The 27,921-nt window shown below is 44.6% G+C and overlaps 4 protein-coding genes across 4 annotated transcripts; 3 read left to right on the top strand and 1 right to left on the bottom strand.

Moving 5' to 3' along the window:
* Positions 1-13: 13 nt before the first annotated feature.
* LOC142890601 (H-2 class II histocompatibility antigen, E-S beta chain-like) lies at positions 14-3,709 on the top strand. Its single transcript, XM_076029796.1, has 6 exons — positions 14-141; positions 257-529; positions 1,528-1,738; positions 2,168-2,235; positions 2,791-2,901; positions 3,070-3,709. Exons 1-6 carry the CDS (start codon positions 87-89, stop codon positions 3,093-3,095), a joined length of 744 nt encoding a protein of 247 aa, XP_075885911.1. The 5' UTR covers positions 14-86; the 3' UTR covers positions 3,096-3,709.
* Positions 3,710-4,197: 488 nt separating this feature from the next.
* LOC142890603 (rano class II histocompatibility antigen, B alpha chain-like) lies at positions 4,198-5,988 on the bottom strand. The gene is made up of 4 exons (XM_076029798.1): positions 5,858-5,988; positions 5,532-5,780; positions 4,590-4,871; positions 4,198-4,422 (listed from the first exon to the last, which is right to left on the bottom strand). The coding sequence occupies exons 1-4, from the start codon at positions 5,904-5,906 to the stop codon at positions 4,301-4,303; spliced, it is 702 nt and encodes a 233-aa protein (XP_075885913.1). The 5' UTR covers positions 5,907-5,988; the 3' UTR covers positions 4,198-4,300.
* Positions 5,989-7,347: 1,359 nt separating this feature from the next.
* Positions 7,348-11,020, top strand: LOC142890600 (H-2 class II histocompatibility antigen, E-S beta chain-like). The gene is made up of 6 exons (XM_076029794.1): positions 7,348-7,475; positions 7,591-7,863; positions 8,840-9,050; positions 9,467-9,534; positions 10,090-10,200; positions 10,369-11,020. Exons 1-6 carry the CDS (start codon positions 7,421-7,423, stop codon positions 10,392-10,394), a joined length of 744 nt encoding a protein of 247 aa, XP_075885909.1. The 5' UTR covers positions 7,348-7,420; the 3' UTR covers positions 10,395-11,020.
* An 8,582-nt stretch (positions 11,021-19,602) lies between these two features.
* On the top strand, positions 19,603-24,568 carry LOC142890594 (alpha-2B adrenergic receptor). The gene is made up of 2 exons (XM_076029787.1): positions 19,603-20,403; positions 22,117-24,568. Exon 2 carries the CDS (start codon positions 22,232-22,234, stop codon positions 23,792-23,794), a length of 1,563 nt encoding a protein of 520 aa, XP_075885902.1. The 5' UTR covers positions 19,603-20,403; positions 22,117-22,231; the 3' UTR covers positions 23,795-24,568.
* The last annotated feature ends 3,353 nt before the right edge of the window (positions 24,569-27,921 follow it).

Raw genomic sequence — 27,921 nt, 5'->3', positions numbered from 1 at the left:
TAATAAGTGACGATAAGACCTATCGGTCCTGTTTTTCGAGAAGTTCCCAGTGTGAAAGTGTCAGTTTGTCCAACCGACAGAGCAACATGACTTCGGCCACCCTCAGCGTCTCGATGCTCCTCTTTGTCATCTGCACAGCAGGTAGGATATCAATACCATGCTCAGTATACTTATATTATCACTGATTACGATACCCATCAGCACTCTAGTCAGTAGAGATAGAGACTGTGCAGTAAACTGACTGTTTCCTCCTCAGATGGATTTTTACATTTTGTTTTGGGCCGCTGCAAATTTAACTCCACTGAGTCGAAGGACATCGAGTACATCTATTCTATGCATTTCAACAAAGAAGAGATAGTGCGGTTCAGTAGCCGCGTCGGGAAGTATGTTGGATTGACAGACATCGGCAAGCGGCAGGCAGAACATTTCAACAACAATCCCGCAGTGCTGGAGAGGAGGAGGAATCAGAAGGCCACATACTGTGATCACAACATTCCTATATTTTCTAGAAATGTCCTGGCGAAGTCTGGTGAGTGTTCGTCCCTATAGCAAAGAACAGCATCACATCCTACATTTATTTTGTGATTGACTCATGCAGAAGCGTCTGAAACTGTATTTCACTGACAGCTAGTGTGTTTCAACAAGCATTAAAAAAAAAGAAGAAATCTTTGGCAAATAACAAAACAACAACAACAACAACAACAACAACAACAACAACAACAACAACAACAGACAAAACATGCCCTTGACTCTTCGTTCTTATTTCCTTCGTCGTTACATTCTTGTGAGTCCCAGTTCAAAAGCCACGACGAGACAATTTTAGCAATTACCATTCAAATCAGTTATGTTACGCTATCTGCTGGCCTATTTGTGTTACTACATCTCTACGGCTTACTTCTGCTGAGTGTCTATTCACGCCACTGTGTGTTGGGTTGTCTTTTATTGCATTCTTCTTTTCTCTCCATGGCTTTGAGTGTCAGCCTAATATTAATACATTATATTAAGACACTTATTAATATTGATTTGAGTTGAATTTGAATTGAAAACCTTTATTGTATTTGTACTCTCAGAACAATGAAACTCAGTGCGCAACTCCTTGGGTACAAAATTAAAAAAAAGAAATACAAAACAAACAAACAAACAAACAAACAAACAAAAGAAAACACACACATAGTATACGATCATTTAAAATGCAACAGGTGGGAACTGCGAGTCTGGAGGTTCTGGTGGCCATGGAGTGCAATGTCCTTAATGATAACATGTGCGTAGAATTATTAATTGTGGAAAAACAATCGAGTATTCTTACATATCAAGGACCAAAAGCATTGGTCTCGCTGGTTCGTGGATTTAAATAAAATAGAAAAGAAACATAAAAGGACAGACAGTAAAAATGCAATATATGGAACACTGACAGCAGAGACAGTGAAACTGTGGGAAAGGGAGAGAGAGAGAGTCAAAGTCTGGAATAATTTCTACAGACGTCATTCTAGGAAGCTGACGCAACACTGTTTCTCCGCACGCTTTCAGTTGAGCCGTACGTCGTTCTGAGCTCCATGCCGCCCCCTCCTGGTCATCATGCCACCTTGGTCTGCAGCGCCTTCAAGTTCTACCCCAAAGAAATCACAGTGGAATGGCAAATTAACGGAAAGACGGTCACCTCTGGAGTCTCCTCCACTGACGTGCTAACGAGCGGCGATTGGTACAACCAGATCCACTCACACCTGGAGTACACGCCTGGGTGAGTCCAGGTCCAGGTCCAGGACCAGTACCAGATCCAGGTTCTGCTCATTTGGCAGAACTAGGGATCCATGATACCGATGGAAGTAGTGGGTATTGGTACATATACTTGGCTTGAGTACACTACTTGTACTCATAAAATATGTGCCGCTACTGTTAAATTTGTGTTTGCACTGCAGATGTTTTTGTGACAGTCACCCATGATCATGAAAAACCCGCTGAGGAATGTTGCTCAAACAGAACATCTGTGGGAAAGAAAAAAAAAAAAAAATCTGAGTAATTCTATAATGTAATGGCCTTATTAAGTACTCAGTGTTGGTATCAGTGAGTACTGAAGTGCAAGTACTCGTACTCTACTCATTCTGTATAAATGTTGTATTGGTGCATTACCAGGCAGAACCTCTGAAGTCGTTGCTTTTTGTTGCTGCAGACGTGGAAAGAAGATCTCATGTGTGGTCCACCACAGGAGCCTGAAGAAGCCTCTGGTGACCGACTGGGGTAAGTCCCTGTCTGTCTAATGAGCTGTTTATGAAACAGGGGGTGTCTATTCTGGACTCAAATGCACCACACAGACAAGGTTTGAAGGTTCAAAAAAAAGTACAGCTTTATTTTTGAGGGAAGGCGACTGGTCAGTTGAAAAGAGGGGGAAAAAAAGGGTCCGAAAGAAAAAACTGCTCCAAACAGGGCAAAAAGGGGCCAAAAGGCAAAAAAGGGATCCTCTTCTTGGGAAAAACGGGTCAAAACACAAAACTCACTCAAACGTCGAAGTCCGGGGGAAAGGCTGGAGGAGAGAACCAGAACAGGCAAGGTCAGTAGCAGGCGAGTCAGTCCGGGGTTACGTGCTGGAGCGTCGTAAATGGCAGAGGAACAATCTGGCAGGGAGGAGAGGGAGCAGGGCGGCTAAATAGTCTGGCAAGGAGAGCAGGTGAAGAGAGCTGGTGCTGATTGACCTGGGTGGAGAGAAGTGGTGATGCCTTCAGGGAAGAAAACGAAAATTAAGCATGAACATGACGGCAAACCATGACAGTCTGTCGCTTCACCGTCTGTCCTCAGACCCTTTGATGCCCGAGTCGGAAAGAAACAAGATTGCAATCGGAGTGTCTGGTCTGGTCCTGGGTCTGATCTTTTCTCTGGCTGGATTCATCTACTACAAGAACAGTCCAGGTCTGATTGGGTCTTTGTCAGTTTGGACCCCATTTCTTACTTTGTAATAACTTCATACAAACTGGCCTTTTAATCGTCTCTTTATCATAAGCTGCTTGCTCATTTCTAGCAACTTATAAAAACATGTTTGACTCTTATTAATGTACTCATCTCCTGTCTCTGTTCCAGGGAGGATTCTGGTTCCCAGCAGCTGATTCTGATCCCAAATCTCAAGCTGGGCTGTCTGGTCTGTGCTGCCACCTGCTGGAGCGGTTGCTGATCTATCTATCGACATTCCCCCCCCCCCCAATCGTCGGAACACAATGACATACCCTTCTCACACGTTTCCAAAACTGCTAACACACCAACACACCTACAACACACAACTGACAAAACAGCTAACTTCATGCTCAAAGCTCACATTGTAAACAAAAACACTGACACTACTTGCAAATGCAAGAATACACTAACACTACACCAGATCAACCAAACACCAACACCTTCTTTTTTCCATCAGAAACCTTCAATCGGTCACACAACACTGTCATAAAAAAAACACTGACACCCGTTGGATTTACAGAAACTGCAGTATGTTTCAGATACAGTATATTCTTTTGGGAATTTTTTGCACTGTCCTCACTTTTTCTCTTACAGGTATGTCAGCTCCTTTTTGCATCTAGTAGGCCTAGATGCATACAATGCTTCTTAAGAGCAAAAATCAGTGGAAATGAGTTTTATGGAAAAAAGACAATCACAACTCTAATGGAATTTATTTTTGCAAATGCTTTATTTGTAAATAAAATACTGCAAGCCTACAATAAAAAACAAACATTGCTGCTCAACAATGCGTGGATACTCAGAAAAAAAAAACAACAACACTTGTATAAAGAAAAAAAAAGCCCCTAATTTGCCGAGTCTTCTGCATTGGGCCACATGGCCTCATCAACTCCACACTGGAAGTCTTCCCTGCCAAGGCACTTCGGGAAGAATCTCTTCACATGATAATGCAAGTACAATCACTTTAAAAACATAAACAGGTTGGATCTAAATAAAGATAAGGAGGGCAAGTAAAGTGCATGCATTCATAAATGAAGAGATACCAATGTAATTGCCTTCTTGATTTAGGCTGCAACCAATTGAGGGAGTTGTACATGAGACAGTGATGAGTTCTATATGGACACCTCAAGATAAACCTGCACAAAGAATTGTGCTGTTACTGAGGGACTACACTCAAAACTAATAGAAACATTCATTCAGAGGATTTTCTTTGTCCCAAAATGACGAAAAGAAGGAAGAACAAACTGTTCCGGATTGGAACAGATTCACTCAGAGTGTAAATTAAGAGTGTAGAAAGCTTTCAAAATGAATTTTCACATTGTCAATGCAATTCAATGTGAATGACATAATCAGCTTGAGCCAATCAGCGGCACTCGTTCCCTTTGATGAGGAAGAAGGTTCCCACAGCGATACCCAGCAGACCGACGGCCAGACCAAACCCACAAAACACAGCTGGACCGATACTGGGGGGCTCCGCCTCCACTTCTGCAAGCAAAACACACACACACACACACACACACACACACACACACACACACACACACACACACACACACACACACACACACACACAGGTGTTTATTCTATTCTGCAGGCTTGTGGACAACGTTATGTTGTTTGTTTCTGCAGTGAGAAAGAACAGAGTTGTGTACCCCAGGCTCTGGTTAATGGTGTGCTGAGGAACTTATGAGTCACGGTGCAGTTGTATTTGTCTCCATGTTGAGGTGTGAAGTCCAGTCTGGAGATCTGAGTGAAGGTCTCGTCACTCTGAGGGTAAGGTGTCTTACTGGTTCCCTCTGGCAAGACCTCCCCGTTTCTACTCCAGGAGATGGTGATCGGTGCTGGATAGAAATGGCTGACGAAGCAGATGAGTGTGTTCTCCCTTCCCACGACCACATTGTCTGTGATGTAGATCATCGGACTGGAAGGTTGCTCTGCGGAGAAACGTCATAGTGAAGGTTGAAACTGCTCCACCACAGTCTGGTTTTGTTGGTTTAGTGGAAAACTGAAATGGGATTCATTCACTGATGAAACTTCTTCTTCTTCTTCTGCCGCTTATCCGGGGTCGGGTCGCGGGGGCAGCAGCCTAAGCAGAGATGACCAGACCTCCCTGGCCCCAGTCACCTCCTCCAGCTCATCCGGTGGGACCCCAAGGCGTTCCCAGGCCAGCCGGGAGACATAGTCCCTCCAGCGTGTCCTGGGTCTTCCCCGAGGCCTCCTCCCGGTGGGACATGCCCGGAACACCTGCCCAGGGAGGCGTCCAGGAGGCATCCGGAACAGATGCCCGAGCCACCTCAGCTGGCCCCTCTCGATGCGGAGGAGCAGCGGCTCTACTCCGCAGATTACTGACGATCTCGTTCTCAGAGTGACGCTAGTGAACAGATCTCACCAGCAGGCGGAGCTATTGCTATGTTTCAGTAAATCAGACACGTGCACTCGCGCCACAGCGGCAGCAGCGGCAGCGACAACAACAACAATAATAATTATGTTGAAGTTACAGAAGGATGATGTTACAGGAAGAAACGCAGTCGAATAGGAAGTTGAGAGTGAACTGATCTGCAGCTGACGAGAAGAGAAAAGGTTCAGATATTTACCAACACGCATCGTTGCGTTTTTGCTGAGGCGGATTAAAGTTTTCATGTTATATGTGCAGAGATCTTGATCTGCCACGATCCGTTCATAGGTTCCCTCTGCATATACAGTAGGACGTGCGAAGGGCGGAAATTCGTTGACGCCGTATCCCCTCTCGTAGTCTGCGTACCACATCTCTTCACCATCCAGACCGAACATGGACTCTCCATCAGACTCAGAACAGCCAACAGCGCGGACGTCTTCATGGAAACCTGGGGACAGAGACAGCAGACTCACTCACCTGTCCGCCTCAGCAGTTGTTCACCTCGGGCAAGAACATTAAACTCACTGTGAGCGGAGACGCAGGAGAGGAAGAGGAGCAGCGCTGCCTTCATCATCAGCTGTCGGAGGACCCTGAACCAGTGAGTGCGTCAACCAGTGAGTCAACCAGTGAGAGTGTGAGCCGCTGCTGAGGAAGACGCGCGGGGGAAAAAAAAAAAAAAAAAAAAAATGAAAAATAAAAATCTCAACAGCAATTCGACTGTCACGTAGTGAGCAGCCAATTAGAGAGCAGGGAGGACGTGACATTATCAACAGCCAGGTAAGAGAGGTGAGCTGTAGTCAGCACAGATGAGTGATCCGGGCAAAAGCAGCAATAAGTGGCCAAATCAGAATCAGTTGCTGTTTCTGTGGTGGCAACGTCTAATTTACATTTTTTTTTTTTTTTTTTTTTACAATCGTCAGAACACAATTACTGGTTCTTCTCACACGTTTCCAAAACTGCTGCTGTTGCGTCCCTGAAATCAGGGAGACATAATCACAAGGTGTCATAATGATGCTTCTTCGTAAGAGCGTTTACTGGAACGAGGAAGACACCGCGACTTCCCTGTGGTGTTGTGGGTGGAGACCAACATAATTAATCAAGAACTCACTGATCCAGATTACCGTGCGGATCACTGATAACATTTTTATTTACCTTAAGAAAAACAAAACAAAAAACCCAATAAAGATAACGGATGAATGAATTAAACCTTATTCAATTTAACCATCATCAACTTCACTATTGTAACATCTCTCTTTTATAGACACTTCATATAAATAATTTCTTTCTTAACATTATCACAGGATTGTGATCAATCACAGACCATAATCTACTATTATAACCCCTTACACAAACATTGTTTCTTTAGAGCAAACATTCAGTGGAAATGAGTTCACAACTGTGATGGAATTGTTGCAAAGGCTTTACTTGTTATAGTAAATGTTGCAAGCCTGCAAGAAAAAAAACAACAACGTTGTCATTCAACAATGCGTGGAAGAAAAAAGATCCTCATTTGCCCGGTCTTCTGCATTGGGCCACATGGCAAAGTGCGATGTTGATGTGTATTCACACTACAATGAAGAGTCAGTGTATCACAATCTGTGGGGCCAATTTATGGAATGGTCTGAATCTCAAACTCAAGGAAAGCAATAGCATTGTGCAGTTCACGTTATTATTATTATTATTATTATTATTATTATTATTATTATTATTATTATTATTATTATTATTATTAATAACAATAATAACGTGAACTGCACAATGCTATGTTTGTCTCCAATCTCCTATCCTTCCCTGTTCCTGCTTACATAAGTAGGAAAATGCATCAAAAAAGTGGTATTTGTCTACAATTTTAGTCACTTTTTAAGTATCAGTTTTGGGTTGGAGGAACTGTGAAATTTTTAAGCCACATGGATGATCGTTTATCAACAGTTTGCAGTTTTTATTCAGCTATGAAGGCCGCCTGATTGCGAGTGGGTGTGACTTGTGTGAGCTGCCTGCCTGGTAATAAGTGACGATAAGACCTATCGGTCCTGTTTTTCGAGAAGTTCCCAGTGTGAAAGTGTCAGTTTGTCCAACCGACAGAGCAACATGACTTCGGCCACCCTCAGCGTCTCGATGCTCCTCTTTGTCATCTGCACAGCAGGTAGGATATCAATACCATGCTCAGTATACTTATATTATCACTGATTACGATACCCATCAGCACTCTAGTCAGTAGAGATAGAGACTGTGCAGTAAACTGACTGTTTCCTCCTCAGATGGATTTTTACATTTTGTTTTGGGCCGCTGCAAATTTAACTCCACTGAGTCGAAGGACATCGAGTACATCTATTCTATGCATTTCAACAAAGAAGAGATAGTGCGGTTCAGTAGCCGCGTCGGGAAGTATGTTGGATTGACAGACATCGGCAAGCGGCAGGCAGAACATTTCAACAACAATCCCGCAGTGCTGGAGAGGAGGAGGAATCAGAAGGCCACATACTGTGATCACAACATTCCTATATTTTCTAGAAATGTCCTGGCGAAGTCTGGTGAGTGTTCGTCCCTATAGCAAAGAACAGCATCACATCCTACATTTATTTTGTGATTGACTCATGCAGAAGCGTCTGAAACTGTATTTCACTGACAGCTAGTGTGTTTCAACAAGCATTAAAAAAAAAGAAGAAATCTTTGGCAAATAACAAAACAACAACAACAACAACAACAACAACAACAACAACAACAACAGACAAAACATGCCCTTGACTCTTCGTTCTTATTTCCTTCGTCGTTACATTCTTGTGAGTCCCAGTTCAAAAGCCACGACGAGACAATTTTAGCAATTACCATTCAAATCAGTTATGTTACGCTATCTGCTGGCCTATTTGTGTTACTACATCTCTACAGCTTACTTCTGCTGAGTGTCTATTCACGCCACTGTGTGTTGGGTTGTCTTTTATTGCATTCTTCTTTTCTCTCCATGGCTTTGAGTGTCAGCCTAATATTAATACATTATATTAAGACACTTATTAATATTGATATGAGTTGAATTTGAATTGAAAGCCTTTATTGTATTTGTACTCTCAGAACAATGAAACTCAGTGCGCAAACTCCTTGGGTACAAAATTAAAAAAAGAAATACAAAACAAACAAACAAAAGAAAACACACACATAGTATACGATCATTTAAAATGCAACAGGTGGGAACTGCGAGTCTGGAGGTTCTGGTGGCCATGGAGTGCAATGTCCTTAATGATAACATGTGCGTAGAATTATTAATTGTGGAAAAACAATCGAGTATTCTTACATATCAAGGACCAAAAGCATTGGTCTCGCTGGTTCGTGGATTTAAATAAAATAGAAAAGAAACATAAAAGGACAGACAGTAAAAATGCAATATATGGAACACTGACAGCAGAGACAGTGAAACTGTGGGAAAGGGAGAGAGAGAGAGTCAAAGTCTGGAATAATTTCTACAGACGTCATTCTAGGAAGCTGACGCAACACTGTTTCTCCGCACGCTTTCAGTTGAGCCGTACGTCGTTCTGAGCTCCATGCCGCCCCCTCCTGGTCATCATGCCGCCTTGGTCTGCAGCGCCTTCAAGTTCTACCCCAAAGAAATCACAGTGGAATGGCAAATTAACGGAAAGACGGTCACCTCTGGAGTCTCCTCCACTGACGTGCTAACGAGCGGAGATTGGTACAACCAGATCCACTCACACCTGGAGTACACGCCTGGGTGAGTCCAGGTCCAGGTCCAGGACCAGTACCAGGTCCAGGTTCTGCTCATTTGGCAGAAATAGGGATCCATGATACCGATGGAAATATTGGTACATATACTTGGCTTGAGTACACTACTTGTACTCATAAAATATGTGCCGCTACTGTTAAATTTGTGTTTGCACTGCAGATGTTTTTGTGACAGTCACCCATGATCATGAAAAACCTGCTGAGGAATGTTGCTCAAACAGAACATCTGTGGGAAAGAAAAAAAAATCTGAGTAATTCTATAATGTAATGGCCTTATTAAGTACTCAGTGTTGGTATCAGTGAGTACTGAAGTGCAAGTACTCGTACTCTACTCATTCTGTATAAAAGTTGTATTGGTGCATTACCAGGCAGAACCTCTGAAGTCGTTGCTTTTTGTTGCTGCAGACGTGGAAAGAAGATCTCATGTGTGGTCCACCACAGGAGCCTGAAGAAGCCTCTGGTGACCGACTGGGGTAAGTCCCTGTCTGTCTAATGAGCTGTTTATGAAACAGGGGGTGTCTATTCTGGACTCAAATGCACCACACAGACAAGGTTTGAAGGTTCAAAAAAAAGTACAGCTTTATTTTTGAGGGAAGGCGACTGGTCAGTTGAAAAGAGGGGGAAAAAAAGGGTCCGAAAGAAAAAACTGCTCCAAACAGGGCAAAAAGGGGCCAAAAGGCAAAAAAGGGATCCTCTTCTTGGGAAAAACGGGTCAAAACACAAAACTCACTCAAACGTCGAAGTCCAGGGGAAAGGCTGGAGGAGAGAACCAGAACAGGCAAGGTCAGTAGCAGGCGAGTCAGTCCGGGGTTACGTGCTGGAGCGTCGTAAATGGCAGAGGAACAATCTGGCAGGGAGGAGAGGGAGCAGGGCGGCTAAATAGTCTGGCAAGGAGAGCAGGTGAAGAGAGCTGGTGCTGATTGACCTGGGTGGAGAGAAATGGTGATGCCTTCAGGGAAGAAAACGAAAATTAAGCATGAACATGACGGCAAACCATGACAGTCTGTCGCTTCACCGTCTGTCCTCAGACCCTTTGATGCCCGAGTCGGAAAGAAACAAGATTGCAATCGGAGTGTCTGGTCTGGTCCTGGGTCTGATCTTTTCTCTGGCTGGATTCATCTACTACAAGAACAGTCCAGGTCTGATTTGGTCTTTGTCAGTTTGGACCCCATTTCTTACTTTGTAATAACTTCATACAAACTGGCCTTTTAATCGTCTCTTTATCATAAGCTGCTTGCTCATTTCTAGCAACTTATAAAAACATGTTTGACTCTTATTAATGTACTCATCTCCTGTCTCTGTTCCAGGGAGGATTCTGGTTCCCAGCAGCTGATTCTGATCCCAAATCTCAAGCTGGGCTGTCTGGTCTGTGCTGCCACCTGCTGGAGCGGTTGCTGATCTATCTATCGACATCCCCCCCCCCCCCCCCCCTCCCAATCGTCGGAACACAATGACATACCCTTCTCACACGTTTCCAAAACTGCTAACACACCAACACACCTACAACACACAACTGACAAAACAGCTAACTTCATGCTCAAAGCTCACATTGTAAACAAAAACACTGACACTACTTGCAAATGCAAGAATACACTAACACTACACCAGATCAACCAAACACCAACACCTTCTTTTTTCCATCAGAAACCTTCAATCGGTCACACAACACTGTCATAAAAAAACAAACACTGACACCAGTTGGATTTACAGAAACTGCAGTATGTTTCAGATACAGTATATTCTTTTGGGAATTTTTTGCACTGTCCTCACTTTTTCTCTTACAGGTATGTCAGCTCCTTTTTGCATCTAGCAGGCCTAGATGCATACAATGCTTCTTAAGAGCAAAAATCAGTGGAAATTAGTTTTATGGAAAAAAGACAATCACAACTCTAATGGAATTTATTTTTGCAAATGCTTTATTTGTAAATAAAATACTGCAAGCCTACAATAGAAAACAAACATTGCTGCTCAACAATGCGTGGATACTCAGAAAAAACAAAACAACAACACTTGTATAAAGAAAAAAAAAGCCCCTAATTTGCCGAGTCTTCTGCATTGGGCCACATGGCCTCATCAACTCCACACTGGAAGTCTTCCCTGCCAAGGCACTTCGGGAAGAATCTCTTCACATGTCTGATCCATCCCTGACAGTGCTCAGGTGTGATCTCCTGGCAAGCGGCATTCATGGCTTCCAGGACACACACCCTGACTTCAATTAGTTGACTAATTTGCATAACTTCAATCAGCTGCTTTTCAATGACAACTAGAAAAAAAACAGAGATAATTTATTTAAATCTATAAAGCGTCCACTTGTCTGCAGTTTGTGTCAAACAAACAAGAAATGTTTTAATTGTATAAGTCACACAGGCTGATGTTGTGCAAAACTGTGTGAGGAGTTTTGGAAATGTTGTGACGTATTGGAATTTGTGTTGGGACGACTGTAAAAAAACTGTAATGTGGATTATTTAGTCAGCGAGGACTCACCCTGCTTCACCGCTCACTCCAGCGGCTGCTGCTCCTCATATCAACTCAACATGGAGGCTGACATAGAACAACTTTAACGTTACAGAAGGACAAACCTGCTTTACCTGTTTCTCAAACACTGCAAACCTCCGAACACTCCTGCGTTTTTCGCCTCCCATTTCCTGTACATGACATGACTTAGAGCCGCACTTTCATTCAGCTGAGCATGTGAGTGAGATCAGCACCAGGAAAGGCAGGTTCCACATCAGCAAAGTCCCCTGCATAAAAGTGAACTGAGAAATGCACCAGAAGAGAAAAATTAGTTGGTAATTGAGAGAAAAATCAATCAATCAACTTTTAGTCGCACAGCCCTAAATCACAACCAAAGGCGTCTCAAAGCTTCTTTGTGCAATCAGAGGATAAACCAACTGAATTGAACCCTGTAGTGCATGGGAGGAAACCTGGGGCAGATCCAGACCGCAGAGGGTCAGAGGTCATCTGACCTTTGACATTTAGTTTGGGGTGAAAAGGAAATACAAAAAAATGTAAAGACATAGAGACAGAGACAGAAATAGCAGTAGCCAGAGTGAGTTACAGGGTGAACTTTTATGAATTCATCTTGGTGCTTCACATGAGAAATCAGGTTCACTGAGATGGAGAATTCTGAACTGAGAGCAGATCAGTGTGCTCTTGATGTGTGAAACCTTCATGCGGAGATGCTCCAGCCGTGGATGATGAGAGCAGAACAAGTGGTTGTGTTGCTGCTGCCTTCACAGACAAGCTGCTCCGGCCTCCATCTCCAAGTCCTGCTTCTTCCACTGAGGATTCAGCTCCACCAGTGGCTTCTGGGCCGTCTCTCCCGGTAACCACAGCAGCTTGTAGGGAGAACCAGTCCGCCAGCCACCAGGCTCAACTGGGGTCAAAGGTCGTGCCACGGCCACAGACAGTGTGCAACACTGTGTGTGGATAAAATTCTGTAATGATTTCCGTCTGAATACAAATATTCTGCCGCGCAGACCTGAACAGCAACAAGCAAGACACCTAAATTCATTAATTGCCACCTGCATTGTGGATAATTAACAGTCTTATACAGTCAACCAGAGTAATCAGTCCTACTGTTTTTTTTTTGTTTTTTTTTCAAGCATAAACAGTGTCCCACCACAGACACAGTGGATTAGCGCCTCAATCTACCCCGCTGCACCACATTGATGCCGCCACTAGAGGGCAGCCTGGCACCGGTGGAGTGATGAATCGGCTTTTGGAGAGACGACAGTTAGAGTTGACAGCAGGCTTGTTTGTGTTTACAGTGCAGAGCGGAGATCCGGATTTCTCATGCACATTAAAACATTCATTTTTTTTTCACTTTTCCTTGATTAATGATCAATTCTGTAAACAGTTTGACATGACACACACACACACAGACAGACAGTGTCCGGCTGTAAACCGAACTCTTGATGGTTTAGTGTGTTTGACACCTATGAGAGAAGATCAAGAGCCCAGTCTGGGGGTGCTTGAATTGAGAGTAGTGCACATTGTCAGTTTTCTTTGAAACAGCAACGTGGACTTGCATCGTTGGCCAGAGTGCTGATTGTGTGCTGAAATGTCTCAGGCAGTGATGAATCAGATTGATGTCCCGATTGCAACTGATTCTATATATTTCTTCCCCCCCAGACAGATATTTTGGCCCTTGTTTGTATGTGATGTTATTTTCACCGTAACAAGAGCAAAATTCTGCATTATTTAGCTTCAGTAGCTTTGTTGAATGCAACAGCTTTGGTAAGGTTTATTTATTTATTCTTTTCTTGGACGATCCCCTTCGATATTTTCAAGGTTCTGTCCTCATTCTGTCAGACTGACTTTACAGTAATAAACACTAGTGCTCCCTCGGCGTCACTCTTTGACTGTTTGCTACTATATGTCAAGCATAAATGTCAGAGCAATTTTCTGCAAGCTTACCTGCATGACAATGAGCCTGAGACAAACAGGCGACAGTTAGCCGAGATAACAGGGGAGCACCTCGGCCTTGCTTCACGCTCCTGTTGAGATCTGAAAGAGGAGACTGTGCACGCTGGCGCGTGTGTGTTTTTTTTTCTCTCCCGTGTCCATGATCACTGGAGGAGGAACGGACTCTGACAACGAGAAATGCCAGAAGGAGATTATTTTGATTCACAACTCAATTTGATTATAGTAGAGTAGCTGGCTGTGCTGAACTGAACTGCCACCAGTGATTGAGGAGACATCAATAACATTGACCCTCGCAGCTGTGACAAGCAAAGTTTTCTTTCAGTCCATTAAGTACATCCTGCAGTGCCCACTAATGACTTACAGTGTGTACGAGGTAGACTCCACGTTTCTGCATCTCAGAATGAATTCTGCTCATTCTGACACCACAACATTCGCGCACCTTGGTTTTGATCACGCTGCTTCTGAGCCGCAAGTCTTGACATGGATCCTGTCACTATGCCTCCAATTGATCACGTGCCCTGGCTACTTGGCCAAGGGGACCTCGCTTTGGCAGGACTGGTTAGCGCGCATGACTATGACCCAGGAGTCTGGGGTTCGAAGCCCGCCCGCGCCCTCTTCACCTCGCCACAAGTAGCAACGGTGTGTTGAACTTAAGGTGGAAAAAAAAAGGAAAAGTAATCAATGTCGGCCAAAGCACTAAGAAGAAAAGTTGAAGGGGCAAGTAGCAAGAAGCAGAATGTCCACAATAAATGTGTGTCAGCCAAGGACGTGACATACTGACAAACACAATAACAATCAGCAAGAGAATAGAAAATTCAGCGGTAAAGAAAAAAATAAAGATGAATGGAAACTAACAGTCTGAGGTGAAGCAATGATAACTGTGTTTTCACTATCATGTGTGCAAATTGAAAACGTGGACAACCAATATACCTGCTGGAAGCACATCAGTTTTTGAAAACAGTTTTTATACTTGCATGGGTGGTGGCATTTTGGCTGGTTGTAAAAAAAACAGCGACTGACACGTTTTAATCACAAGTTAAGCTCATATGACAAACACATAGAGTCACATGACACAGCCACACAGTTTGGAAAGATATTGAGACTTTATGACTGGGAAAAAAAAACAAAAAAACATTAACGCAAGATTACATTGGACACAGCAGATCACAACCTCCAAGTTGCAGCAAGGCAGGCGGGGCTTCAACCAAGGAGCCAAAGAAAATATTGCGCTAAAACTATATGACAACCGTCAAATAGCTGCAGTATATGGAGAAAATAAAAGCACAGTGGAAACAAACATGCCAGTAACCTAACAGTTAGAGCGACAGGAAGACTCTAACCCTCAACCGACGGAAAAGCCTTAATTTGAAGGCAGAATAAATACTTGAGGTGTGACTGACCAAGAATAATAAAATAACGTCTCTGCTTGAGTGAATCAGCCACTGCTCCCTGACAGGCACTTATGCTTTTCTGGGGTTTAAATCATCTTAGATTTATGATCCCCCCCACTCCCCTAGAACAGGTGTTGATTTTTCCATTCCATAAGTGCAAGGGCATGTGCTTCTTCCTTTACAGAAACAACTAAATCTCACAAGTGCATGCAAATGAGCCGTCTATTTGTCGGTTAAAAAAGAAAAAAATCTGACAGCTGCAAACAGCACAGCCTCTGCTGAGCAGCTGCGATAAATTCGGACTTCGCGCAGCCATACAGAAGCTATCGGAACATTAATGTGTCCTCCGCCGTGTGCGGACGCCCACAGAAACACTCCTTAAATGCATAAATTTCCATACGATTATATAAAGTGCTCAATAGAACAATGGGACTAATTTTAAAGCTTGAGCGTCCACATTATGGACATTTCATGGCAGGGATTCCAATCAGAAAAGACCAGGGTGGACGTGGTGAAGTTGCCTCGGCGATGCTGACTGGCAAGTGTCTCCTGCACTGACTTATATCCTATCCTAATATCCTCAAATAATGGAATTTAAGATGTTGTAAGCCCGGCCGGAGAAGGCAGCTCAGAGCAGCCTCGTCTCACTTTTTAGCCATGCCCCTGGGCCAATCACCATCCTTCGTGGGAGGTCGGGGCAGCTCCGCAGCTCTTCAGCCATGGCTTGGGCCATGACAAAGGCCAGACGCATGTACCCAACAAGAGCCACCACACTGGAGCTGCAACAGCAGTTTTGTGAGAAGCAGACATTTCCTGATTGAAAAAAGAGCAACTAAGGTCAGCGTGGGCTTCTTGCGCTCCCGACTTTTCTTGTCAGCTTGCCTCAGTGCCGGACTGTGAACGCAATACCAGGGAAAAAAATGAGGGGGGAAAAAAGCCCTGACCTGTTTTGAAAAGACAGAGGCTTTTGACCAATCGCCAGTCACAGGTTTGCTTTTTCAGATGTTTCATACCCCGATGGATGAGGTAGTGTGGATGGAGAGGTGATAAGTGGGCCACTCCTTGCGAACTAACACAGCAGGATGGAGACGGATAACTTCTCAAGTGCTGCTGCCGTCAAGCACGCGTGCTGGCTCAATGGCTTCCACCTCACTTCAGACCACCAGGAGCGAGCAGGACCTACTCAATGTAAGGAATTCACTGAGGGCAGATTCAACAGAATCATTTCATTTTCAATTGAGGAGATGCGTGGAATATATGGTATAACTGTGCATGTGACAATAACATATTGACGCACTCACTTCACTGAAACCAGCTGATGAAAAGGAGTTTATTGAAGTTGTTAACAAATGTAAGAATAAAATGTCTACATATTGGAATGACACTGACATGGTGTTAACCCAGAAAGTAATCAGTGCCATTGCAAAACCATTAACTTATATTTGTAACTTGTCTTTTTAAGACAGGTGTGTTTCCAGCCAAAATGAAAATGGCTAAAGTTATTCCACTATACAAATTAGGATACAGAAGTCAATTCACTAATTATAGGCCGGTGTCTTTACTTTCTCAGTTCTCAAAAATATTGGAAAAACTCTTTGCCAGCAGGTCGGATCATTTGTTAGTTAATTGTCAGTCTGGATTCAGATCAAACAGAACGACATCTATGGCTTTAATGGAGTTAATTGAAGAAATCACTTGTTGTATAGATAACAAGAAGTATGGAGTTGGAGTATCTATGGATTTTTTAAAAAAAAAAAAAAACATTTGATACAATAGATCACCATTTGGTAATTATCAAACTGGAGAAGTATGGTATCAGAGGGGTTGGACTAAACGGGATGGAAAGTTACCTAGTAGGCAACAATTTGTACAGATACTGTAAGTGACAGCAGATCAACATACTGACAACATACATGATTTATTTTATACATCAACGATCTAAGTAAGGTTTCAAATATCTTAAATTGTATGTTATTTGCTGATGACACTAATATTTTTTTACTCTGGAGAAAATTCTCAGCAGCTTTTGGAGATGGAGATGAAAATTTAAAATTTAAAAAATTTAAAAATTTGGTTTGACTTCAATAAATTAGGATTAAATTTGAACAAAACCAAACTTATGCTGTTTGTAAAATAAACTCACAGGTAAAAGTGATGATTAATTATATTAACATAGAAAGAGTGTATAAAAACAAATTTATTTCTGGGTGTGATTCTAGACCATAAAATCTGCGCGTATCTCCTTATAAAATACAGTATGTTAAAGCAAAGGTGGCATGGAACATTGGACTGTTGGGAAAAGCAATGGCAAATTTCGGATGGGAGAGCACAGTGTACTTTGTATTGTTCACTTGTTCTGCCTTATCTGAATTACTGTGTAGAAGTATGGGGCAATACCTACACAGCCAAAATACCATCATTAGTCATACTACAAAAAGGAGCCGTACGGGTAGTAAATAATGTAGGATACCGTGAGCACAAAAACACACTGTTCTTCAAAGTGCATGCCCTACAGCTTAGAGACCCACTATGCTCGTACAAATGTGAAAAGTATGTGTAATTCAATTTGTGTTGCGGTGTTGTGGAATGGTCTTGACTAAAGCGTGAACCGAGCAAGGAATGTAGACGATGTACAAAAAATGTTTATTTTATTTTTTTTGTATTTTTTTTGTCTGTATCTGAAATAAAGTTTACAAAAAACTGCTGCTTTTAAAATTTTCTATGCATCCATATTTTGTGTTTCATCAGTGTTTCTCTGTTATGTATACATCCTGAACATGTCTACATCACTCAAGTCTGTTTTGTTGTTATAAACATTTCCCATAGCGGTATTGTTCTTTTTGGGTTGTATTTGCACACGTTGTAAGATGACGTTTAAAATACTACTTTAGGCAGATGTTTCAAATAAGCCCATTGCAGCTTTCTTTTCCTATTATGCAAACTATTTTAAATTGCGCAAACTGCCCTAAACTAAATTGAAGTTGAACTTAGAGTCGAACCCACAACCTTCTCGCTGTGAGGCTGACTACCGAACTTAGTCTAAACCAATGTGTGAATGGACTTTACTTCGGAACCTTGGACAGGTCAGCCTTCATCCCCTCACATAAAAAAAAATAAAAAACATAACAAAACTTTGGCGTCTTTCAAAATTTTTCCAGTCGGCTCTGTCCGGCCGCTCGCAGCGCTTCTGTGAGCCAATACTTGCATCATGGCAGCATTAAAGGGAATAGCAGCCGTACAGCAGCCGCAGCCTGGCTGCAGCCTGGGGCAGAATGCTGATAACAGATAATGCTATAGGATCAGAGTGCATGTTCACACCACCACTGTGGAGCTTCTTGTGCTACACAGTGACCACAGGCTGTACAGGAGGAGCCACCCGGGTTCTTCTGTGTCTTCTTACTTCTGCCTGAAGCTGCTGTGTCTGCACTGTTGTAGGTGGACTCCCTGGAAGATGTCTTCTCTTTGGGGATTTTTCCATGGTAAACCCAAACGGCCAATCGCAAACAAGCTTTGCAGAAAGTTCACACAGCAATTTAAGGACGGAGATGTCCGCCCATTACCAGCAAGGCGTGCCTAATAAAGTGGCCGGGGAGCGCCGTTCTCCCAGTTGTCTTTAGCTTTTCCACTGATGCACGAGACGCACCGCCACGTTCAAGCAGTCAGCGACAGCCATGTGTGGTGTTGTGAAATAATAATTTATCCATCCATTATATATTGCCGCCTACCAACGCACTCAGAGCTTTGAGTGCCGCTGTCTCATCTGTCCGGGGTGAAATCAGGCTCATCCTGCACGGGAAGACAGTTCATTATCGAGGCCTCTTTATGGACCCTTATTAAATCTTCCCCTCTGACGGCGTCACATCTGGCAAGTCCCCCGAGCACCTTTACATCTCCTCCTGATTAGGGATCTTTATATTGGCCGCCCGCCCGCCCGCGGCGAGCGCGTCATCGCACCCTCCCACCTGTAGGAGTTCCCTCTTTCATGGCCGCGTCCTGTTTTCTCTGCCGACAAAGGTCAGCGCATCATAAAGGCCTTCTCTCTACTGGAAAGGCACCCATGGGGAACATTCACTTTAGACCTTTACAGAGGCATCATAGCGCATCGAATTTTCCCTTTTTTTTGTCTTTCCCTAGAAGGAAGCTCACAAGACACATTATTGAATTTTCTTGATGTAGAGAGCGTATTGTCATAATTTATTGCCTTAAAAGGCACCACAGAGGACACTCAATCTTTTTTCTTCTTCTCCCCCTTACTAAAGGGCGGCCAATAGGGCAATCCCTCCTGTTTTAGCCAGGCCAGACAGCAGTTTAGCACTGCTTTTATCTACGAGGGAACCATTGTGTTTTATACATCCATATATAAATTAGGTAAATACTGGAAAGGCCAGTTACAGCGACAGCACGATTGTAACAGTGCAACATCACCAGTCAGACTCCTGTCAGTGAAGTCGTCCAATCTTCTGGATTTGTTTTTTTTTTTTTTTTTTTTTTTTTTAAAAGAAACCTCATTTTTATTTTTATTAGATGTCTTAACCATATCAACAAATCCTAGGCATGGTAGAAGTTAAGTAATAAATTGAATACATTTCATTCACTGTCTCAAATATCCAAAAATGAAAGTGGTATGACCAGCAGCAGCGCATCCAAAGCATGCTGGGATGCTTCTTCTTCTTCTTCTTCTTCTTCTTCTTCTTCTTCTTCTTCTTCTTCTTCTTCTTCTTCTTCTTCTTCTAACTCAGAACAGACCCGTGCATTAGTATTTCCGCAGCGTCTGGCGCAAATCCGCTCATATAAATGTAAATAAAGGATTGAGGGACACATGTCGTGGAAAACTCCCTTCGCAGCGTCTCTCGAGGTAAAACTTATCCGCCTTCCGTGATATGGCGCAGCCTGGAAGCAAAGCTGCGCCTAAAGTTGCGCAGCTGCAATAAATCTGGTCGAATCGTCGGACTTCTGGAGTCACGTTTCCACTTTCTTTGTCCTTGATATTCAAAGAGGAAACGGAGCGTCGCGTCGCGCTGGAGAGAAGCGCTCAGTCCGTTTTTTCTTCCCTCCACCCCCCTTTTTTTTTTTCTTCCTACGCTGTGCGTAAAAGGCGCGTCGTCGTGATCCAACATCCAACATCCTCCTCAGTCAGTTCCTCCACATCGCCCTGAGCGAGCAGAGCCTGGACACGGCACGGAAGGCTGAGAGAACAGCGGTGGCGCGGATTTGGGCGGTTTCGAGCCAGAGGTCCGTTTCTGTCACATTCGCGGGACGGATCGGAACGGGAGCGTGGCACTTTTATTGAAGAGGGCTCGTCAGGCGCGCGTTTCTCCTTTTTTTCCTTTTTTCCTTTTTTTTTTTTTTTTTTTTTTTAAATTCTCGAAAACCTTTTTGCGTAGCTTTTAAGCATCCCTTGTAGACCGCCTCGGTTCGTCTGACACCCTTTGGATACGTCACTGGGAGGCTTTGGCAAGATTTAAAGTTCTGAAGTTTTAGGTGACGAGGTGACGCAGCAGAAGTGAAGATCTACAAATTACAGTAAGCACAATTATTGGATCGTCTTAGATTGATTTTTTTTTTTTTAGATCTGAATGGTATTTGTTTATTTATAACTGTGCTATCCTGAGATGTAGACATTCATTTCTGCTCACATTTCTAAACAAGAAAAAAGGAAAAGAAAAAAAAGCACCTCTGCCATTAAAAAAAAACGTAATTTTAGCTGTCTGCGCTTTACTGGTCACAATTTGATTCACAAAAAAAGAAATTGGTGAATATTGATCTTAATAATGGCGATGATCTGGCCTCCGAAGTCAGGCGACACAACGCTTTGATCTAATAAGATGGCAAATGCGGTCGCCTCACCTCAATCAGCTGCTGAGGAGGCAATAAAACATCAGGCTGCTCCTCCAGAGCAGCAGAGCAGCATCTCATGCTCACACACACACACACACACACACACACAAGGGCACAAATGAGACCGTAAACGGAAGAAATAGCTATGATTTTGCCACCAATTGGCATCGTCGCCGCCTCTGCTTCCCTTTTGCCTCCGACTCATCACCACGACGCCTGCGAGCGATCATCTAGTTTAATGTTCTGTGTAGGGAAAAAAACACAAAAGATCAGTAGCTGCACCCACTTGTTAAGTGTCTGTCTATTCTTGAGGAGTGGCCACGCGGACGCTTGTGGATTTCAGGGGGTCAAAGGTCAATTCAAGTCCAATGCGACACAGATTCGGTGGGATTGGCAATAATAACAGGTGCCGTGCAATCAGGTCCCCCTTCACCCCCCGCAACCGAACCATCAGAGGCTCCATTTCGGTAAGAAGCTGCTCATCACCTCTAATCCCACTCCAATGACTGCGCGTTAATTACCTCTCATTCACACACCGGCTTTTAGAGAAGGTACCGTTCTGCTGATTTCTCTCCTCCACATCAGACGCCTACGGGAGGCGTTTCATGAGAGCCATACAGTGCCACAAACACACACACACAACACACATAAATTAGCACAACACGCATAACAAACCGTGACAAGATTTTGCGGCGTTTACTTTCCAGGAGTTGTAAAAGTGCCTCTCTGCTCCCATCCACACACACACACACACACACACACACACACACACACACACACACACACACGCAACTTCTTGTTTGGCCAACAGGGAAGAGTTTGAGTCTTTACTGGAAGGCCATCAATGGGAAATTAGTACTGAAGTGAAATGAGTACGTGAAACATATTCAACCAGCTGCTGTCAAAGAGCAAAATTTACAAAGGCTATTTCCCCCTCATTCTTCTGAAAAACAGGGCAGAAAATGTTTTTATTCCCCACCCCCACTTTCAGTCATTATTTATATAAAATGAAGAATCTGGAACACTGTGTTAATCTTTAATCTCCATCCAACGGATATCAAAAGCACTGTTATTAGATCAAGTGGGCGCTGCAGTCAAGTTGTTAAGTAGCGTGAAAAACGAGTTCTAGTCTGAGTTTGTTCAATTCATTCCTTTGATATAAACTCTGCTTATTTGTTTTGTAAATATTACATACAGACCATTGCACACACACACCCTTTTGTTTACCATTAATAATGGAATAAACATATAGTATCATGGTAAGTGACAAATTGCATCCTATCATCTATGTATTCCTATGTATTATTGATTCACTTGAATCACTGTCATGTCTATCTATCTATCTATCTATCTATCTATCTATCTATCTGTCTATCTATCTATCTATCTTCTAACCAGGTCTATCTATCCATGGCTCCACCTGCCCCGACAGTGCACCGGCTGGGGAACTCCCTCCTCTAAAGGGTCGCACCCCACCCAACCCCGTCTCTGTCCCACTCACCGTGTCCCCACCATGGCTGCCGCTCCAGACGCCCACTGCCTGTCGGAGGTCGGCGACCCGCCCGGCAGGAACGTCAGCCTCCTCTCCAGCCCTCAGCCCTGCAACCGCAGCGCAGTAAGGGCGCCGCCGTACAGCCCGCAGGCCACGGCGCTTTTCGCCATTGGCATCACCTTCATGATGCTGCTGACCATCGTCGGCAACATCTTGGTCATCATCGCCGTGCTGACGTCGCGATCCCTGAAGGGGCCCCAGAACCTCTTCCTGGTGTCCCTGGCCGCGGCCGACATCCTGGTGGCCACCCTCATCATACCCTTCTCGCTGGCCAACGAGCTGCAGGGCTTCTGGGCGTTCAGCTCCATCTGGTGCGAGATCTACCTGGCGTTGGACGTCCTCTTCTGCACCTCCTCCATTGTGCACCTCTGCGCAATAGCGCTGGACCGCTTCCTGTCCATCTCCAGGCCCGTGTCTTACGGCGCCAAGCGCACGCCCGTCCGCATCAAGTCGGCCATCATCGTCGTCTGGCTGATCTCGGCCGTCATCTCCTTCCCGCCTCTGCTCACCCTGGACAAGAGCGAGGGCGGCGAGGAGACCTGCGAGCTGAACAACGAACGCTGGTACATTCTCTACTCCACCATCGGCTCCTTCTTCGCCCCCTGCGTCATCATGATCCTGGTGTACATTAGGATTTACCAGATAGCCAAGCAGCACACGCGCTGCCCACTTGGGAAGAAGCACAAACCCGACGTCGCGCCGGACGCCGGCGATCCGATCACTCCCGTGAAGTTGCGCGAACACTTGCATCGGGGCGCCAATGAAAAAGTTGCAACAGAGACCCAAAAAGAACAAGTCCTGACCAAGGTGCCCGGCACAGAATGTATCCCATCGCTGCTTGAAGACCCTCCTGGGAAACCCTCGAGCCAGGAACCGGAGCACAACCCCACTCTTCGAGTTCAGAAGTCCTTGTCTGCGCCCTCCATAGCCCAGCGGGAGACCCAAGCCCTCTCGTCCGAGCCCCAGAAACACCCTCAAACAGCGGACGAAGCGCTTCCGGACAGCACGCCTGGCTCCGGCTCGGAGGGCGACATGGAAGTGGGCAACGATGGCGCGCTCCGAGCAGACGACAAAGAGGGAGGGAATAAGGCCGACAGGCAAGCTCTGCAGCCGTCCCACGGCAGGGGGTTCAAAGTTCACATGCTAAACGTGGCCGGAAGGTACAAAAACACCGTGGCCACATCCTCTGGCACGAAGCTGGTACACGATGAAACGCCCAGGGCTCAGGGGACGCCCATATCTCGCCGCAAGGCCATGCTGAACCGGGAGAAGAGGTTTACCTTCGTGCTGGCAGTGGTGATGGGGGTGTTTGTGATCTGCTGGTTCCCCTTCTTCTTCTCGTACTCTCTTCAGGCGGTGTGTCCCGAGACGTGCAGCATCCCCCTCCCCCTGTTCAAATTCTTCTTTTGGATTGGCTACTGCAATTCCTGCCTCAACCCGGTCATATACACCATCTTCAACAACGATTTCCGGAAGGCTTTCAAGAGGATACTCTGCCGGGACACAAAGGGCACCTTTTTCTAGAGAGCCGAGGGCTTTCTGCCAGCTGTGCAGAGGAACTTGTTTACCTCGCGACAAGATGTGGTTTGTGTCTTTCTTCATTGGACCGGGAGTGACCCCCTCAATTTCCAGCATTGACATAAACACTCGCACATTAAGGAGGAAATTGCCTCCATTTTCCCTTGTGTTCATCCGACACACTGTTGAGTCACCGCGGCGACAAAGAAGGGGGGTTGGGGGGTGGGAAGGGACTTTAGAAAGCCACATACAAGTGGCTGAATCAATTATCTTTAATGTTATTTTAGAATATCGTGTAATTGAATATTCAGTGACTTTGAGGGAGCGGGATTTGATTACGTTTGGGGAGCGGAAGTCGAGAGGATGCAGGGGGTCTGCGATCGCAAGTAAAAGTACAAACAGAGCTATGATTGTACATGTGTGTTTTTGTAAGTGGGCGTGAGTGCGTGCGTGTGTGTGTGTGTGTGCGTGCATGGATGTAGGGGAGAGCTGCCTGAGGGTCTGACTGGAAGAGAACAAATACCACTAAGTGTCTTTTATCGAAGATAAAATGGGCACTCAAGGAACACAAGATCAGGGAAAATGTGAGCATCCTCTGCGCTCTGTGCCTCTTGCTCTTTTCCTCCCGTTCCTTCCCCCCCAACCCCGTCTGAAGCTGCAACGCGGGACGTACAGGCGATGATAGAAGGTGCTGTGTTCCTCCCTCCCAATAGTCTCAGCAGATCGGGCTGGATGTTACACCTCTCACAGGGACTCACTCATTAAGGTGATACCCGAAGGCTCAAACGGAGAGAGAGGGGGGAGAAAAATAAGACTGGGAGATTTAAGAATCAGCAGAGGCCACATGAAAGGCGGGAGGCTCCACGTGCGATTGTGATGCACTCGGAGGCAGCGGCGAGCTGAGCTTGTCACTTCCCCCACTTTTTTGCTTTAATCTTCGCCTGCCTCCCATGTTGCTGTTTTCCTTTTAGCCCTGCGGGAGCGAAAAGAGGGTGCAGCGCACGTACTCTGGACAAACAGATGCAGTTCCGGCAGAGTTCTGACAGATTCCTCGTTTATTTATTTATTTATTTGCAATATGCAGTGAACGTGATGGACGGTGTTTGCTTCTCAGCAATACAGACTGCAACTGGGCGGATGAGACAGCACATCACCTCGGCTGTCAGGGATTTCCGGAGTGCCGCGTGCAAACCCAGTTACTTTGTGGCTGCATGTTGTTCTTTTGATTTGGAAATGCACTTCCTCTGGTAGGCGATAGAAATTAGCGAGAATGCGTCATTGGGTACTGTCTGGTAATGTGCGACAACGCGTGGAATCAGCCTTTTGTACATTACTGTAATCTTTTGAAAAAACAAACAAACCTCTTGTTTTATCATTTTTAAGGTCCACGTGAGATCAAGAAGCGAACGTCTCTTTTCCTTTCACTGGATCACCTGAGTGCAACATGCAAATGTGCGGCAGCTGTCAAGTCGTGCTCTTTTGGTTTTTGGCAAGCTTGCAAATTTCGGCGCAGTTCATCCAAAGGGAATCCTCACAGAATGATCAAGTCAAGAATTTTCTGATGCCAGAGACGTGTGCGCCTGCCTCCTTTTGCAAATTCTCACCGTGCATTTCTCTCAAAGCTCTTTGATTCAATATCTTCTTGCCGTGTGATTCTATCACGTACACTGATGCCGCCAACTGTGTACCATGAAGAGACAGGCCTTCAAATCAGGACAATCTCTCATTTTGTTCCGGGATTTTCGGTTGGACTTTGACCTGATGATATTTATCACTGTACCTATCAGTATTGCCTTGTATCTACTTGTATCTTTTATCTCTTCTCCTGTGCTGTTGTGTCCCAGTGCTTTTATTTTGAAATCGATTCATATAAAGGACTGAATAAAGGGCATGGCTGTAAACGCAGCGCTGGTCACAGAAGAGGTTGACTGAGACAGGCTGTCTGAACACAAAGAGCGGCCGATCGAGCTCCAACGCTGCCTGCTTGCCTGGGTGTCGAAGGAAAAACACCAGTCGACTCCAGGCACTCCGAAATAAGATACATTTAAAAATTCACTGCTGTTAAAAAAAAAAAAAAAAAACTACAATCAGGCATGCAATATTAATTTGAATAATTACGACGCTCATAATAGCTCACACTTTTTATCACCCTTATCGATGAGCTGTGAAATTCAAAAGCAGAAGGTCTTGTTTACTTTCTGCACCGAAGAGCCGCCCGTTACTTAAACGGAGTGAAATGTGTTAAAGCCTTCCAGTGGTGTCGTTTAGTGTAATTAGGACAGCACGCACCGCCTCCTGAGCTGATGTTGCCTCTCTGGGAGCTTCCTCACAGTTCAAGCGCTCGTACGTCTCGTTTAAAATGCAGTGGATTTCAGATCCCACTGCTGAAATGATCATACATATGTGTGCATTTTGATTTGCCACCGACACAAACACCGATTTTCACCAACACTGGAATAACGTTAGTTGCATTGTTCTCTCTCTTATGTAAGAGTCGACGAATTGTTCCAATGGCTATGTGGTTAGAACAGTCTCAACGGCAAACCATGCAGAATAATTCTTTTTCTTTTTTTTTTTTTTTTAATTGTTGTGATATTATAGTATATTATATTATATTACATTGAGCGCATACACAAAAGTACTTCATTCACAAAGCAGGTAGCAGCTCCTGCGAGCCGCGCTTACGAGCCGCAGAAAGAGACAAAGATGAAATACAGGAAGCGGCTGTGAGCCTAGCTGCTGCTAAAGGGATTAGCCTGAATTCTGCTGTGGCTGTGTGGCATTTCCACATAAAGAGAACGGCCCTGTGGTGTTGCGCTTCTCCGAGTGAGCGGCAGAGGCCGTCCCCGCTTTAATCCTGACCAGCTTTGGCCACGGGTTTAGTTGATCGCCTCAGCGCATCACGTCTCAAAACCAACAGGAAGCCTCGAGCTACGGCTACTCGGCCAAACAGGCGGTAAAACATCAGGTTGGCCCACTTAGAAGAAATCTGAGAGACAGAAAATTCATGGCTCTTCTCATCCTAAAAGCTTTCACATGATGGACATTTGAGATTAGTGAAAGAATTCTTAGGAAACATTCGGAGCGTTCATGATGATTCATGGGGCTACGGTGGCAGTTGTGACAAGTTAATCAAACTTGCCGTCACTTGACTTTTATGATGACTACAAGACCTCCAACAGCTGAAACAGCTGTAGCTGATGGCTGCAGACAGACAGACAAGTCAGCAGTTTGGCTCCTGTTATGAATAATATGTTGCCAGGAGTGAGGCGAGAAAAAGAGACCGTATTTTTGGCCCGCTACATTCTTCATGAGATTACATTATGGAAGTGAAATGATAAACCGGGAGTAATTTGTTTTTTTTTTTTTTTTAAAAATATATCATGCTGGATTCAACAATGTGTGGTCACTGCTGGAAATCCATTTCCGACCAATGGGAATTATCCCATTATCCTATAAACGCGTGCAGCCAGAGCATTCTAAAGATGATGTAGCATAATCCTGCACACGCTATTCCTGTAGATTAGCCTAATCTTCTGGCTCTGACTGAAAGACGGCCCGTCAATATCGTCCTTTCATTTCCGCACGACGAGGAGCCCTCCCTGCAATCTGGTTCCTCCCTGCATTATGTGGCCTCCTGTGAATGCGCGCACAAAGCAATTCCGTGACAAAATGTTCCCAAGATGCGACATAATAACTCGGTATTTTCGAAAATACACGGCATAAAAGCACATTATGACAAGCTCCGCAGCAACATGGGAATATAAATTAGAACAACCTTTGCCTGCTGCCGGCGGGTCAGGCGCATCTAGATGTTTTTTTTTGTTCAAACACTGAACTGCGGAATGCAGAGATGTTCTTGCCCCCTTGCTGACAGCTGGTTTGCCCGGGTCGAGTTTAAATATTTAGCAGAGCCGAGGCAAGTGTGAAGAAAATGACTGGAACCTTGTTAAATGTTGTAAAGACATGACTAATTCATGCGTTTTTATCAAACAAGTATTATCGGACCGGCAGTAATGATGATCGATGCGACACTCGGCGCGTGAGACGCTTTTGTGAAAGTACATTTTAAATATAATATTTTGGCGTTGAATACTTTGGTGTTTCCATAAACTGGCAAGATTTCTGGGGGC

Source organism: Nelusetta ayraudi, unplaced genomic scaffold (genome assembly GCF_046127955.1).
Source record: "Nelusetta ayraudi isolate G7.1 ecotype Tasmania unplaced genomic scaffold, CSIRO-AGI_Nayr_v1 ptg000026l, whole genome shotgun sequence".
NCBI lineage: Eukaryota > Metazoa > Chordata > Actinopteri > Tetraodontiformes > Monacanthidae > Nelusetta > Nelusetta ayraudi.
This window is presented reverse-complemented; position numbering and strand designations above follow the sequence as displayed.

Excerpts from the sequence above, each read along its gene's own strand:
- LOC142890603 (XM_076029798.1), bottom strand. The coding sequence starts at position 5,906 with ATGATGAAGGCAGCGCTGCTCCTCTTCCTCTCCTGCGTCTCCGCTCAC. Across the intron at positions 5,781-5,857 it reads CTCCTGCGTCTCCGCTCACA|GTTTCCATGAAGACGTCCGC; the intron begins GTGAGTTTAATG and ends CTCTGTCCCCAG. Across the intron at positions 4,872-5,531 it reads AAACGCAACGATGCGTGTTG|AGCAACCTTCCAGTCCGATG; the intron begins GTAAATATCTGA and ends GTTTCTCCGCAG.
- LOC142890600 (XM_076029794.1), top strand. The coding sequence starts at position 7,421 with ATGACTTCGGCCACCCTCAGCGTCTCGATGCTCCTCTTTGTCATCTGC. Across the intron at positions 7,476-7,590 it reads CTTTGTCATCTGCACAGCAG|ATGGATTTTTACATTTTGTT; the intron begins GTAGGATATCAA and ends TTTCCTCCTCAG. Across the intron at positions 10,201-10,368 it reads CTACTACAAGAACAGTCCAG|GGAGGATTCTGGTTCCCAGC; the intron begins GTCTGATTTGGT and ends TCTCTGTTCCAG.
- LOC142890594 (XM_076029787.1), top strand. The coding sequence starts at position 22,232 with ATGGCTGCCGCTCCAGACGCCCACTGCCTGTCGGAGGTCGGCGACCCG.
- LOC142890601 (XM_076029796.1), top strand. The coding sequence starts at position 87 with ATGACTTCGGCCACCCTCAGCGTCTCGATGCTCCTCTTTGTCATCTGC. Across the intron at positions 1,739-2,167 it reads CACCTGGAGTACACGCCTGG|ACGTGGAAAGAAGATCTCAT; the intron begins GTGAGTCCAGGT and ends TTGTTGCTGCAG. Across the intron at positions 2,902-3,069 it reads CTACTACAAGAACAGTCCAG|GGAGGATTCTGGTTCCCAGC; the intron begins GTCTGATTGGGT and ends TCTCTGTTCCAG.